The sequence below is a fragment of the Notolabrus celidotus genome, chromosome 10 (genome assembly GCF_009762535.1).
Source record: "Notolabrus celidotus isolate fNotCel1 chromosome 10, fNotCel1.pri, whole genome shotgun sequence".
NCBI classification, from domain to species: Eukaryota; Metazoa; Chordata; class Actinopteri; order Labriformes; family Labridae; genus Notolabrus; species Notolabrus celidotus.
Genome location: NC_048281.1, coordinates 12,148,362 through 12,161,964, shown reverse-complemented (window position 1 = coordinate 12,161,964; position 13,603 = coordinate 12,148,362). Strand labels below are relative to the sequence as shown.

Genomic DNA, 13,603 nt, shown 5'->3' with positions numbered 1-13,603 from the left:
TCTGTCACCATTCATATAATTACGTCTCTTTGCGTCTCTTTGCGTCTCTTGGATGTCAGTCTGCATCTCTCTGGAGGCGTTTTGTGTCTTTGTGCAGGCTTTCTAAGATTGTTTGTCTGTCGTCTGTTTCTGTCTCTTTGTCGTAGTTTGTGTAACTTTTTGATCACTTCTCAAACCGAGACAAGACAAGACAGTGACTCTGTTGTGCTGTGAAATGGCTCTCTGAGTTTTCTCCACACAAACTGTTTGCCTCACGTTTGCTGTCTTTTGTCACTTTGTGGTTGTCACACCTTCAGTCGAGTATCAAAGCTGGACAGAAGAGACGGTAACAGAACAGGTGTCCATAACTACAGGTATTAGATCACAGGAAGGATGATGATAATACCTGAGTGTGTGTTTGAGCCCATCCTAACCTCGGCTCCCTCTTCTTATTCCTCTTTTTTTACATCTTTGACTTTTTGCATTTCTTCTCTTCATTTTTTGAGTCTTCTGTTATTTTCTCTCCTGCTTGATTATTAATATCTTTCTCATGATGCTTTGGTGCAGATAATCAGGTTTTTACTTTCTTTGCTTTAACTTTCTAAACTTCTGCTTTCTCCTCTGATCACCATGAACAGAACGTTTTTAAACTCTTCTTATGAAACTGCTCTCATGATACACAGTATTTTCTTAATATGAACATTTTGCGGACAGAATGTAGACGTAATGATTAAGGTGACTGAAATAATGTCATCTGTTTTTTTGTGCAGTAAGTAGTTAACCTTTTCCAAGACAGAGGATCTTGGACTAACTCCATTAATGTGTGTTCTGACTGTGTGAGTATTTATTTGTGTTTTCTCTTCTGTTAGCTGCCAGACTCCCCGTTGAGGAGACAGTTGAGACGAAGAAAGTTGAAATGAGACAGGAAGTCCCTTCAAAAGGTACAGCAGACCTGTTTGTGCTCCTCCTGCTGCTCAGCTCTGCACAATAATCTTGCTGTTTTGCTCTTTTGTCCGTTTTTACTAAAATCTTTAAATGTTTCGTCCTTCGTCTTCTTTTCTTTGCCTTCTTAAGAAATCTTTTATTTGCCGCAGATAGACTCAAACATTGTCTACTATAGATGCTTTATTTTCTTATCTTCTGTTGCGCTTATCTGCAAAACCTGCAAATGCTCAGCATCTCTCTCTTGATGCTAACTCAGTCGGTGTTTTTTAAGTTCCTAAAGCTGAGAAAAAGACTGAAGAGAAGCCAGCAGCTGTGAAGGAGCCGTCGCCACCCAAAGGTAGCAGCATGATGACACATGCTAGTAACACCTTTAATGTAGTTTGATGTAACGTGTCTGTGTGATATTTCACCGTCTTTAACTGTTTCATGTGATGACATTTTACTGAATGTGTTTTAAAGTGCCCGAGGTCAAAAAGCCTGTGGAGGAAAAGGTTCCTGTAGTTTCAGTCCCAGAAAAGAAGGTTCCTGCTCCTAAAGGTAGAGCTGTCTTCTCTCTGTCACCTTCTCTCTGTGATGACGCTGTCTCATGCTAACACTTTTTTCATGACGTGGTTTGATATCGTTGTTGTTCAGACTCATTCTGTGTTTTCCTTTGTCTGTCTGTGTTTTCGTTGACTTCCTGGTTTGTTCTGTGTTGTAATGATAAAAGAACCAGAGGAGGTAAAGAAGCCCGCCGCTCCCTCCGTACCTGCTGAGAAGCCTGGAGTGCCAAAGAAAGGTACCTCCCTTTGTTCCTCCTGTTGTTTGAGTCTTTACCTCCTCACCTCTTCTCGTCTGTCCCGTCTGAGCCTCTCTCTGACTCCGTCTTTATCTTCTTTAACTGTTGATTCAGTATTTTCATGTAGTCTGTCAGCATGACTCTGTGTTCAGAGTCATCTCACTCTTTCCTTGGTCCCGTGATAACTCTTAAATGCTACCATAGCATCATGCTAACATGAGCTAATGTCTTTGTTACCCACTTGAAGACGAGGCTAAGCCTCAGGTACCAGCTGAGCCTAAAAAAGTGGCGCCTGCAGCTAAGCCTGAGCCAGAACCCAAGCCAAAACCTAAAGCAGAGCCTGAACCAAAGCCTAAGCCGGCCCCAGCTCCCAAAGCAGAACCTGAAGCCAAACCTGCGGCAAAGGTGGAGCCCAAGGCTGAAGAGAAGCCTGCGCCGCTGAAGAAGCCGGCGACGCCTCCATCCAAAGGTATTTCCTGCTTTGTTTATGTGTGTGTGTGGAGTTTTAGAGGCTTTAGATCTGTTCAGTCTCGCTGTGTGTCTCTGTGTCTCCAGCTGAACCAGTCCGATCTGTGTTCGCTGAGCCTTAAGTGTGGAAGCACAACTTTGACCTTCTTTGTGTCCTTAATGTCTTTGCTCTTTGTAAACCAATGTGATGTTGCTTTAAGTTCCCGAAGAGGCTGAAAAACCAGGAAAGGCAAGGGTTCAGCCTGAACCAGTGGTAGCAAAGCCAGAACCAGAAGCCCGGAAAAAGAAACCGGAACCGGAAAAACCAAAACCAGAAGTCCGTATTCCTGAGCCTCCCATGACGAAGCTTGAGCCATGTGTCGCCAAGCCTGAGCCTCCAAAACCAGAACCTGCTGTGGTACAGAAACCAGAACCTGCCGTGGTACCCAAACCAGAACCTGTCATGGTACGCAAACCAGAACCTGCCATGGTACCCAAACCAGAACCTGCTGAGGAACCAAAACCTGAACCTGCTGAGGTACCAAAACCAAAACCTGCAGTGAAAAAGGCTGAAGCAGAAGTTAAAGTACCAAAACCAGAACCTCCAAAGCCCAAACCGGAGCTCAAACCTGAACCAAAGGAACCTAAGAGAACAGGTACCCTGCTTCTCTGGCTGAGCTGCTGCACCAGAGTTTTCTTAATCTTCACTAAATCCTCATCTTTAATTAGAGGAGTGGTTTCCATGAGTGCTGATTGATCTTCTTTGTGTTCATCTCTTGATTCTAACCTCTCACACTAAAACCTCTTCCCCATACTCTGACCTCTCTTGACCTCAGTGGTGTGTTTCATGTGTGAACTTCTTCACAGAGTCTCTGTGTCGTTACGATGGGGTTGCACTTTGTTTCTTCTTGAGTTGTTCTTTCACTCGATAGAGTGTCGAGGTCTCTTGTTAAAGTCTTCAGGGTCCATTAAAGCCGTCTAACGCATGCTGATGGTACTCTTTAAAGCTCCTGTGGAGGAAAAAATACCCGAGCCTCCAAAAGCCATCAAGAAACCAGAACCTGCTGTCATTCCTCCCAAAGAAGAGCCGACAAAGAAGGAGAAAGGTACTTTAAAGTTTCTGATGGATCTTCTTTTCTTGTGTCTTATTTCCCTTTAATGGGAGTTTTAAACACGCAGGGAGGTATTACTCAAATTACAGTCAAACAAGTCAGTCTTTTTAAAAATACTTAGCTTACTCTGGCTAGATTTCCATCCTCACTCCACAGAGAATGATTTACTATAATCAGGTTTATTTAGGAGCTTGGCCCTCTGGCAGCTCTTTGAGTCATTTGAGGAAAGTCCTCCCTGCTGTGTTTAACTTGTCCTTGTTCGTGCGCTAGCACATTTCCCGACTCTTCATTGTCATGTCTTGTGTGTCTTTGTGTCAAACCTATTAAAGCTCTGAAGCCCAAACCTAAACTGGTACCTGAAGAGGTGCCTAAAAAGGTTCCTCAGCAGGAGTTTGATCAGGTAGTCGAGTCAGAGCCTGAACCTGAACCTGAACCTGAGAGGCTGCCTGAGAAAATACCTGAAACAGTACCTGAGAGACGGCCTCCAGGGAGAGTTGAGGTAAAAGAAAAGACCCCTGAGAAGGTCCCAGAAAAGGTGCCGACACCTGAGAGGAAAGTTGAGGATATTCCAAAGAAGGTACCAGAAAAGGTACCAGAGAAAGTTCCAGAAAAACCACGGGTGGAAAAAGTTCCAGAGAAGGCTCCTCCTGAGAAGAAGCCTTCAAAGGTGGTAGAGGAAGAGAGGGTTCCTGAGAAGGAGCCGCGTGTAAAGGTTGAACCTGAAAAGGTGACTAAAAAACCAACAGAGCGGATCTCTGTAGAGAAACCTGTTGCCGCTAAAGTCCTTGATAAAGTACCCGAGAAGGTACCGGAAGCTAAACCTAAACGAGAGGTAGAGGAAGCTCTTCCTAAAGGTACACCTGAGGCAGACCTCAGCTCTTCATCTCTTCTTTGTTTGTTCTTCATGCATGAGGAAACAATCGGCAACAGTCCAGTTACAGCGACGGTTCCTTTGATATACGGCAGCATGTCTGAACGCACACTCAAGAGGATGAAACGTAGACGTTACTTTAAAAAAAAAAAAAAAGATTTAATGATGTACTGTCGATGCAGCGGCTCAGTTTATATTTTTAGATCTGCAGCCCCTCAGTGATGATAATCAGAGGGAAAGCAGACGTAAGCTAAGGTGTGATAGGTGAGTTAGGAAAGCCTATCGTAGTCTGTGATTGAAACAGCAGAAACAAACTTTCAACAAGGTCAACGCTGACACATTTAATTGAATGACTCAGTGTGAACGATTTGAAAGGGCACGGCTGCTTGCCATCAGTAGAGACGTAAATGTAGGAATCCTTCAGTGGGTCGACTTAAAGGGTGGGACAAGTTATCAGTGTTGTCATTGGTTGGAGAGTCTTTGTAGACAATCAAAAGACATGTTGTGGCAAACAGTGGAAAACCTTGAACATGTTTTAGTCCCTTTAGAGTTTTGTCCCTCAGACAACTTCCTCAGAGCGTCCTCTGTGAGCAAACACTGAACGTACTTCATCCTCTGAGTGTGAAGCAGAAGTTTCGTCCTTCAGTTTTTGGACATAAATCCGAACATGTTGACCTCAAACTGAACTGTTGCCACCTCTTTGGTTCTGTAACGTCCTTCTTTGATGTCTTTCCTCTAATGTTTCTTCGTAGCTTCTCTGTTAACTGTCTAACTTCTCTTCTTTGTAACGATCTACTCACGCACCATCTTCGGAAAAACACTGATCGGTTCTTTAAAGAAATCGATACTCAGAAGATGAAGATTCTGCCCAAAGAGGTGGAACCAGAGAAAAGAGTCTCTCCCCCAGAAAAAGGTACTGGCTGTCTGAAAACATGATGGCGTACTTTACCCTCATCTTACCTGATGATAATACACAACAGGTGGATTATCACCTCCATGATTAGCCCTGAATTAATCTCTGTGTTGTCCATTTCTAACCCTGATGCCTGTCTTTGTGTTTTGTCATCACCTCTTGGCGCCGCCACATGACGCCTCTTCTTCTACACCTCTTAAAACTTCCACCAGCTACCAGTCTAGTCAAGATCGAAAGAAAAGAAGCTCAGAAGATTCAGGAGGTTTATTACGTGACAGAAAAAGTGTCCTCCGCAGAGGAGCTGTGGGAGCACGAAGAGGTGCTGCAAGAACACGCAGAAATGATGTATGAAGACAAAGAGCTTCCACTGGGCAGCACGGCCGTGTCGCTGACTGAAGTTGATATCTTTAGTGCTTTAGAGAGGATGAGCCCGAGGGAGGAGAAGTCTGAGCTGAGAGGTGAGATATCTGTTACTGACTCTTCAAAGAGGAAAGAGACCCGGGTTATCAAACAAAGAGTCGTCCCAAAAACACAAGAGGCCGCCGTCGTAGTCCAGGAAACTGAATCTGACAGACACAGGGAGGTCAGAGAGCGACCACAAGAACATAATAAGGAAATTATTGAAGAAGTTAGTGTTGCAGCCAAACAGGGAAGCAAGGTCACGATTAAAACTGAGAGCAAAGCCAGGCAGGTTAGAGGACAGGAGGACAGAATAACAGAGGAAACTGTTACAGTGCAGGAAATGAAAGTAATGAGAGATAAACCAGTAGAGACAAAAACAGATCAAAACAAACGTCTTCCAATATCGATTAGCACTGAAGCTAGAAAACGCACTGAAGAGCAGGAAGTGAGAGGAAAGGCTCGGACAGAGGTTTCCTACGAGGAATCAACCAATCATGATATCAAGATAACGACGACTGTCCCTGAAGATAAATACTACAGAACTGAGCAAATAACAGAGGTCACTGAGGTCACAGTTAGAGACAAACCAACACATCCACCGCACACTCAGGTTAAAATAGTAGAAGAAGAAATGAGTAGAAAAGTAGAGGCTCAAGTTAAAACACCTGTCATCCCCGACTCCAAGAAAGAGAAACCTAAAGAGGAAGTGTCGGTGATGACACAGGAGAAGGAACCTGATCAGGTAGTTGATAAAAAGAAAGAAAAACCTAAAGAAGAGGCGACCCCGAAGGTCAAACCGAAAGAATCAGTGACAGATATCGAACCAAAGAGGCCAAAAGTCAAAGAACCAGAGCCTCAGATTGAGCCGGTCGCTGCGAAAAAAGAGGTAGAGTACAAGAAACAAGAGGAGCTCAAAGACGTCCTCCCTCAGACAGTTCCTCCGAAGAAAATAGAAGAAGAGTACGAGAAAAGAGAGGAGGAGGTCAAAGACGTCCCTCCGAAGAGAGTTTCTCCTCCGAAGAAAAAAGAGGTAGAGTACAAGAAACAAGAGGAGGTCAAAGTTATCCTCCCTCAGAGAGTTTCTCCTCCTAAGAAAACAGAAGAAGAGTACAAGAAAATAGAGGACGAGGTCAGAGACGTCCCTCCTCAGAGAGTTTCTCCTCCTAAGAAAACAGAAGAAGAGTACAAGAAAATAGAGGACGAGGTCAGAGACGTCCCTCCTCAGAGAGTTTCTCCTCCGAAGAAAACAGAGACACAATACGAGAAAAGAGAGGAGGAGGTCAAAGTCCTTCCTCAGAGGGTTTCTTCTCCGAAGAAAACAGAAGAAGAAAGTCTTAAAATCGAGGAATTGGTTCAGATTAAACCTTCAGTCCCTCCAAAACCTGAGGAGAAGAAAAGGATTCCCACACAAACAGCTTCCAGAGGTACAAAGAGAAAGTCTAACCTCACCATCATTTCCATCTTTAACTCTCCATCAACTCTTTTTTTATCAGCCACAAGGGGGCATAATTTTGTTCTCATCCCTTCATTCCCATCATGTTCCCGGAGTCTTTACATTTCATCACTCGTTGATCTTCTTTCTTTTTAAGGGGCTCTTTTTTTGTCCCCTGATGTTTAACAAATACCTTGTTCTCTTCTTTCCTCTCTTAACTACTAACTTCTTGAACTCCACAATAAAATGCTGCTCTTTGAAGAAATAGAAGTCAAGACCAAAACAATTCCTCCTGAAGTAGAAATAAAAAAGAGAGCAGCAGACACAGGTACAACCTCTGCATATTCACCTGTCCTTGATTATCAGACTACTTTCTGATCTCTTTGTTTAACTCCATGTTTGTGTCTGTGTTGTTGTTTTTCTCCTAATCTCTTGGCACCGCTACGTGGTGTTTTCTCTTCAAACCTCTTAATTACTTTAACTCTCGAGAAGCCGATCGTTTAAAGGCTGAGAAAAGCACTGAAGCTCAGAAAAACCTGAAAGATTATAAATCCAAGAAAGTTACGGCTGCAGAGAAAGTCCCGGGAACAGAAGACGCTGAAGAAAACGTTCACAAGGAAGAAGAGATTATCAGAATGATGGAAGAGCCTGTTCATGTTTCTAAAAGAAGTGTTGATATATCTGTTACTGACGGTTCAGAGACTCAAGATCTTAAAACTAGAGTGGTCTCAAAAGACATGGGAAAGGGCGCTGAGAGGAGAAAACCTGAAGCAGTTCAGGATGATAGCACACCTCAAAAACCTGAGATCTTACCAAAGAGCAGGAAAAAGAGTCAACAAGCAGTGATTAAAGACAAGGAACAAGTCGTTAAAGATAAACATGTTCAAGTTATTCCAAAAGAAAAGACAAAACTGAGTCAAGAGCAAACTGAGAAACAGATCTCTGTTCAATCTGAGCCAGACGTGAGAAGAGTTAGAGAAGTTCAGTCAAAAGTGATCCCAAGTAAAGATCAAACTCCTCAAAGTGAAATAAGAACAGAAGCTGGTTTATTAGAAAGAGATGAAGAGAGAGAGGTTAAATCTGAAGATGCAGACACACGTCAGTCAGAGGTCAGAGAGGTCAAAACTGAGGAGCAGAAAGTAAACGCTTCAAAAATACAAACTAAAACTAAAAAAGCTGTCAGAGACGTTGACGGGGGAAAATACAATGTGAAGCCAGACTTTAGTCTGTCAAAGGAACAAACAGAAGAAGAACAAATACCATCACATGACACCGAGGTCACTCTGAAAGATGTCCCGTTTAAGATAGATGAGGACAGGGTCCTAAAAGTTCACAAAGAGGAGACGAATGTACCAAAGTCTGTTTCCTCAAAGAAAGAGAAATCCGGAAAGGGGCAACACCAGATATCAGAAAAGGCTGATGAGGTTCAAAACGTCAGAGATTTTCTCAGTAAACAGAAGAAAGCAGCAAAGAAGGAACAGGGTGGTGCTAAAGGTGTGAAGATGTCTACTGTAGACAAAACCATTGAGACATCAGAGAGAGAGTCAGAAACTCCACAAGAACTTCAGGGGATCATAGTGGAACAGGGAGAAATATCCATTAGCACAGTTAGAGATCAAACTTTTAAAGTTAGTCCTCTTAAAGTCAGCAAATCAAAGCAGGAACAAGTGGAAAGAAAGGTTTCAGTCACACCTGTGATCGAGGAAACCTCTGAAGGAGTGGAACTAGGTCCCGATGAAGACGTCAGAGAAGCTGAATGTCAAACAGGTGATGAGAAGTCAGTCAGTATTCCTCGAAATGAAACGAAATCATCAGAGACCGAGCAAAAAAGGACCAAAACAAAGGAGGTTGCAGATAAACTAATCCCATCTAAAGATAAAGCTGAAAAAGTGACTTCCATTGAGGCGAAACAAGAAACATCAGAGCAGCAGATTAAGAGAGAAGAGTCAGGAGGATCTGAGGCTGAACTAGAAGTACCATACTCGAAAGATACTAAAGAAGTGTTTGCTCGTTCTAAAGCATCTAGGAAGGAGTCTGAACCAAAAGCACTAAAAGCAGCCGAGACTAAAATACAGAGGCAGAAACAAACTGAAGCTAATGCAGGAGGAAGGTTAGACGAAAGAGAGACAGATGGTGACTATTTAGAAAACATTGAATCTCAGAAGTCGGTTGAAATAGAAGCATTTAAAGACCGAACTGGAAAAGTTCCTTCAACTTTAAAGACTAAAACAATGAGGCAGAAACAGGATTTAGCACATGGTCTGCAGGATCAACCACCCACAGACCAAACAGCTGAGTCCATCCAAATACAGACACATATAGAGACAAAGACAGCAGTGTCTAAAGGAAAGGAGGGAACAAAGCTGAAGGTAGTGACGGACAAAAGTGTTCACGAGGGGAAAGATGAGTCCAAACTACTTTCACTAAATAAAGAAGATAAAACAAAGGACAGGAAGAAGCAGGATAAAACAGATGAGCAGACAAATAAATCAGACACCCTCAAAAGAACAAAAGGAGTGCAGTCAGAAGTAGTCGTGTTAAAAGACGAGTACGACAGTGTTAGTCCGTTAGAAGGAACAAAGACAACTCAGGAACAGGTGGAGAGAAAGATTTCAGTGGCTCCTGTGATGGAGGTTGCATCTCAGAGATCTCTGATTGTGAAAGAAGGAGACGTTGAATCAGACTCTGTCCAAAGGTTCATCACACCTGATACTCTGGTTCAAGACGTCCTGTCACAGAGAGAGCTTGTTTATAAGCTGGACGACATTAAACTGACGCCAAAGGTTCTTTTAACAGATAAAGACGGTAAAGTTGAAAACATTAAGAGTACAGTTGATTTGGTTGAACACAAAACAGAGACAGTGACTCCAATAAAGGAGGAGGTAGCTGAAAAACAACAAGAAAGAAAAGTCTCAGTCACATCCAAGACAGGAGGAACAGTGGACAAATCCACGGTAGTTTCTCCACAAACTGAAACAGAGACAGCTGTTAGAGAAGTGTCAGACACAAGGATTAAAGAAATGCCCTCCATCAAATCAGAGAAAGAGAAGAGGCAGAAAAAGGGAGCAAAAGTTTATCTTGAGGGAGTTCAGTCAAAGACAGAGGTAGTTAGAGATAAATACCACAGTGTTAGTCCGTTAGAAGGAACAAAGACAACTCAGGAACAGGTGGAGAGAAAGATTTCAGTAGCTCCTGTAATGGAGGTTGCATCTCAGAGATCTCTGATCGTGAAAGAGGGAGACGTTAAATCAGACTCTGTCCAAAGGTTCATCACTTCTGATACTCTGGTTCAAGACGTCCTGTCAAAGAGAGAGCTTGTTTATAAGCTAGACGACATTAATCTGACGCCAAAGGTTCTTTTAACGAACAAAAACGATAGTAAAGCTGAAAATAAGAGTACAGTTGATTTGGTTGAACACAAAACAGAGACAGTGACTCCCATTAGAGACAAGGTAGCTGAAAAACAACAAGAAAGAAAAGTCTCAGTCACAGCCAAGACAGGAGAAACAGTGGACAAATCCACGGTAGTTTCTCCACAAACTGAAACAAAGACAGCTGTTAGAGAAAAGTCAGACACAAGGATTAAAGAAATGCCCTCCATCAAATCAAAACCCCTGAAAGAGAAAGAGAAGAGGCCGGAAAAGGGAGTGAAAGTTTCTCTGGAGGGAGTTCAGTCAAAGACAGAGGTAGTTAGAAATGAATACAGCAGCGTTACCCCGTTTGAAGAAACAAAGACAACACAAGAACACGCCAAAAGAACTACTTCAGTCGCACCTGTGATGGAGGTAGCATCTGAAAAACACATCATAGTAGAGGATGGAGGTGTTAAATCAGAAACCCACCCAAAAATGATCATACCAGGCCAGCTCACAGAAGACATCACATCAGGGAAGTCTACCAAGGAAACACCTGAGGGTGCAGATCGAAATACAGAGTTAAAAGAAGCTTCACATCCATTTAAAACTGACAAACAAGCATTTATCAGCAATACGTCAAAACAGCAAGAAAGTCAAGTTACTCCTTTGGAAAGACATAAAACCAAAGATATGCCCCCTGCTGGGCAGTTACTGCAAGACCAGGATACCTCAGAAACACTCACTAGAACTGGGGAAGTCAAAGCTAAGACTCCAGTCAAAGAAGTTCAGTCAAAGAGGAGCACCATCAAGAATGAAACAGCTTCTGTTCTTCCATTAGAGGGGAACAAAATGAAGATGAAACACTGTGAAATTAAAGCTGTAGTGACGTCTGCAGCTGAGGTGACGTCTAAAGAATCTCTGATAGCAGACGACAGACCTGAATTATGTGACATGAGAGAAACGCCCAAAGAAAGAGTGGCAACAAAAGAGGGAATTAGAGTGAAATCATCTGAACTAGACATTAAAGATGAAGGAGAGCATCCAAAATTATTAATCACTGCTGAAGGCCAAGTTGCTGAAGTTTATTCATTAGAACGAATGAAAATGTTCAAACCGGATAAAAGACAAACTACAGTTTCTACAAAAGAGTCATTAGGGGAGCAGAAACTGACCAAACCAAAGGAACTGAAGACAAAAGAAATGATAGGGAAGGGCAAAACTGTCCAAGACTTCTATGAAATAGAAAAAACAGCCTCAAAGGTCACCGACCAAGCACAAATCAGAGGAGAGCAGGTAGCTAAACGTAAGATAAAAGATCAGGCAACATCACAAGAACAGGTTTATGGAACAGTGAAGATTTCAGAAGCTGATACTGATGTGATGCCTCGGTGTGAATCCACCATCAGAGAACCCTCAGTAACAGATAAAACTAAGACAGTCATGAAAACAGATTCTCCAGAGTTTGGATTGGGAGCCACCAGGACGCCGGAATCAGAAGTTGAGAAACCTTTCCTGAAAGCAGATATCCAACACATCCCTCATCTGGAAGTTGAAACCATAAACAGAAAGGAGGGAGAAGTTAAAGGGCGTCAGTCCGACAGAGAAATGCGGGTTCTATCTCTGGAACCAGAAGGGAAATACCTTGTCTCCCTACGAGAACCTTCCAGAGGTATAAAGGGAGGAATGCTATGTGTCACCGAGCACGTGTTTTTGATCTGAGCACCAAACATCGCAGTGCACTGTCATCCTCTTTGGGTTTATTACACTCATACCTCTTTGTCATCACTCTTCCAGAGGAGATCCACGTCATATCACCCATTGTGTTTGGGCACAAAGTGTATTCTCGCTCATACTGTCGCCTGAGACAGTCTCTTTGGGTTATCATCTGGTATCTAAACCATGCTGTGTGTCAGGTTTCCTAATTCTCTTTGTTGCGTCTATCTGGTTTCACTGTTCAGTGTGTTTATCAAAGGAAGGTTTTTCACAGACGATTGAATCAGAAATTTAATGGAAATTTCTTCCGTCTTGGAACTACCATCTTCCACTTTGTATGTTGGTTCTCTTTGCATGTCTCAGTGCTCACCCCATCCATCTCTGTCTGGTTCTGATTGTCATATAATTTCATTTCCAAGTTCCTGTGAAGGAGAAGGAGCCGCCAGCACAAGTCAAAGAGCCACTGGTAAAGCCAGTCGCACCTCCAGAAGGTACCCAGCTTCTCTTGCACATTTGTTTTCATGTTTGTTTCTCTGCTTTCATGGCATTCGCACATGAGTGTCACCTTTGGGCAGTATGGGTCTTTGTAATGTCAAACTCATATCTAGAACTAGAACTTTCTGTTGAATTCCTTCTTCACCTTGATCTTAAAGAGAGCAAACCTCAGGCCGCTGTGAAAGTTCAAGAAGCTGCCAAAAAGCCTGAAGAACCCAAGAAGGTGGAGAAGAGAGTTACTCCACAAGAAGAACCAAAGCCAGGTATCCAGACAGATTGTCTAACAGAGTCCATACACCTTGTGTGTTTTTAGGGTTTACTTCATACCCTCTCTCTTATACTCAAAGTTTCAAAGCCACAGCCGGCCGTGAAGGAGCCAGCCAAGGCGGTTCCTCAGGAAGAAAAGCCGATTGTGGCGGAGCAGAAAGCTCCTGAAAAAGGTAGAGGTACCAGAAGGACTGAAAGGAAAACATCTTCTGTTGAATTCCTTGTCATCCTTTTCACATCTTCTTCCATCACTGCATTAAATAACATCCACGCGTGTGTTCCCGCTCTTGTTGTTGATGTGGTTGTCCGTCTGCTTCGTCAGGGTTGTTATAATCTTGGGCAGAAGGAAAGCAGTGTTTCATCGTCTGTCTTTTCATGTTGTTCGTCCTGTTTGTCGAGTCATTAAATCATTGCCATAGAGCATGCCTTATCTGTCCTTTGACACAGCTTAACTTCACCTCACCTCTTTATCTTTATTCATGATTCAATCTCACGTCATTCATCTAAATCACGTGATATTGGATAAATTTGCTTCGCTGCCTTGTCAAACTTCACGTGTCATCCACGTTCTGTGAGAGAATATTTTTGAATTAGTTTGATGACAACCCTTACTCCTTGTAAGGTCTTCTCCTTTTCACAGTCAGTAAAATTTTTGATCCTGAATGATGAAATTACCTTTTAACAACTTTCTGAACTATACCTCTGTAATAGATGAAACCAAGGGACCTGTCCAAGCACCGGGAGGAGTGAAGAAAGGTAAGAGCACTGAAAGCCTCTCACTGCAACTCAGTATACACGACACACAACATCTCATTAAAACTTCAGGTCCTGACTCTGATTTACTCTAGCCTGGCGTCACCAGACCTGGATCTGTTCACCATTAATTTCCTTTC

At 42.9% G+C, this 13,603-nt stretch overlaps 1 protein-coding gene across 1 annotated transcript in view; it reads left to right on the top strand.

Annotated features, from left to right (window-relative positions):
- The window catches only part of ttn.2 (titin, tandem duplicate 2), a 198,922-nt gene that overhangs the window by 79,875 nt on the left and 105,444 nt on the right, over nucleotides 1-13,603 (top strand). The window contains 19 exon segments of the mRNA XM_034694393.1: nucleotides 297-353; nucleotides 849-920; nucleotides 1,196-1,261; nucleotides 1,384-1,461; nucleotides 1,634-1,702; nucleotides 1,950-2,171; nucleotides 2,371-2,591; nucleotides 2,688-2,805; nucleotides 3,157-3,255; nucleotides 3,591-4,115; nucleotides 4,971-5,045; nucleotides 5,258-6,285; nucleotides 6,562-6,576; nucleotides 6,700-6,871; nucleotides 7,142-7,207; nucleotides 12,368-12,439; nucleotides 12,602-12,706; nucleotides 12,791-12,883; nucleotides 13,422-13,466. Of these exon segments, the coding sequence (XP_034550284.1) occupies nucleotides 297-353; nucleotides 849-920; nucleotides 1,196-1,261; nucleotides 1,384-1,461; nucleotides 1,634-1,702; nucleotides 1,950-2,171; nucleotides 2,371-2,591; nucleotides 2,688-2,805; nucleotides 3,157-3,255; nucleotides 3,591-4,115; nucleotides 4,971-5,045; nucleotides 5,258-6,285; nucleotides 6,562-6,576; nucleotides 6,700-6,871; nucleotides 7,142-7,207; nucleotides 12,368-12,439; nucleotides 12,602-12,706; nucleotides 12,791-12,883; nucleotides 13,422-13,466 (3,198 nt within the window).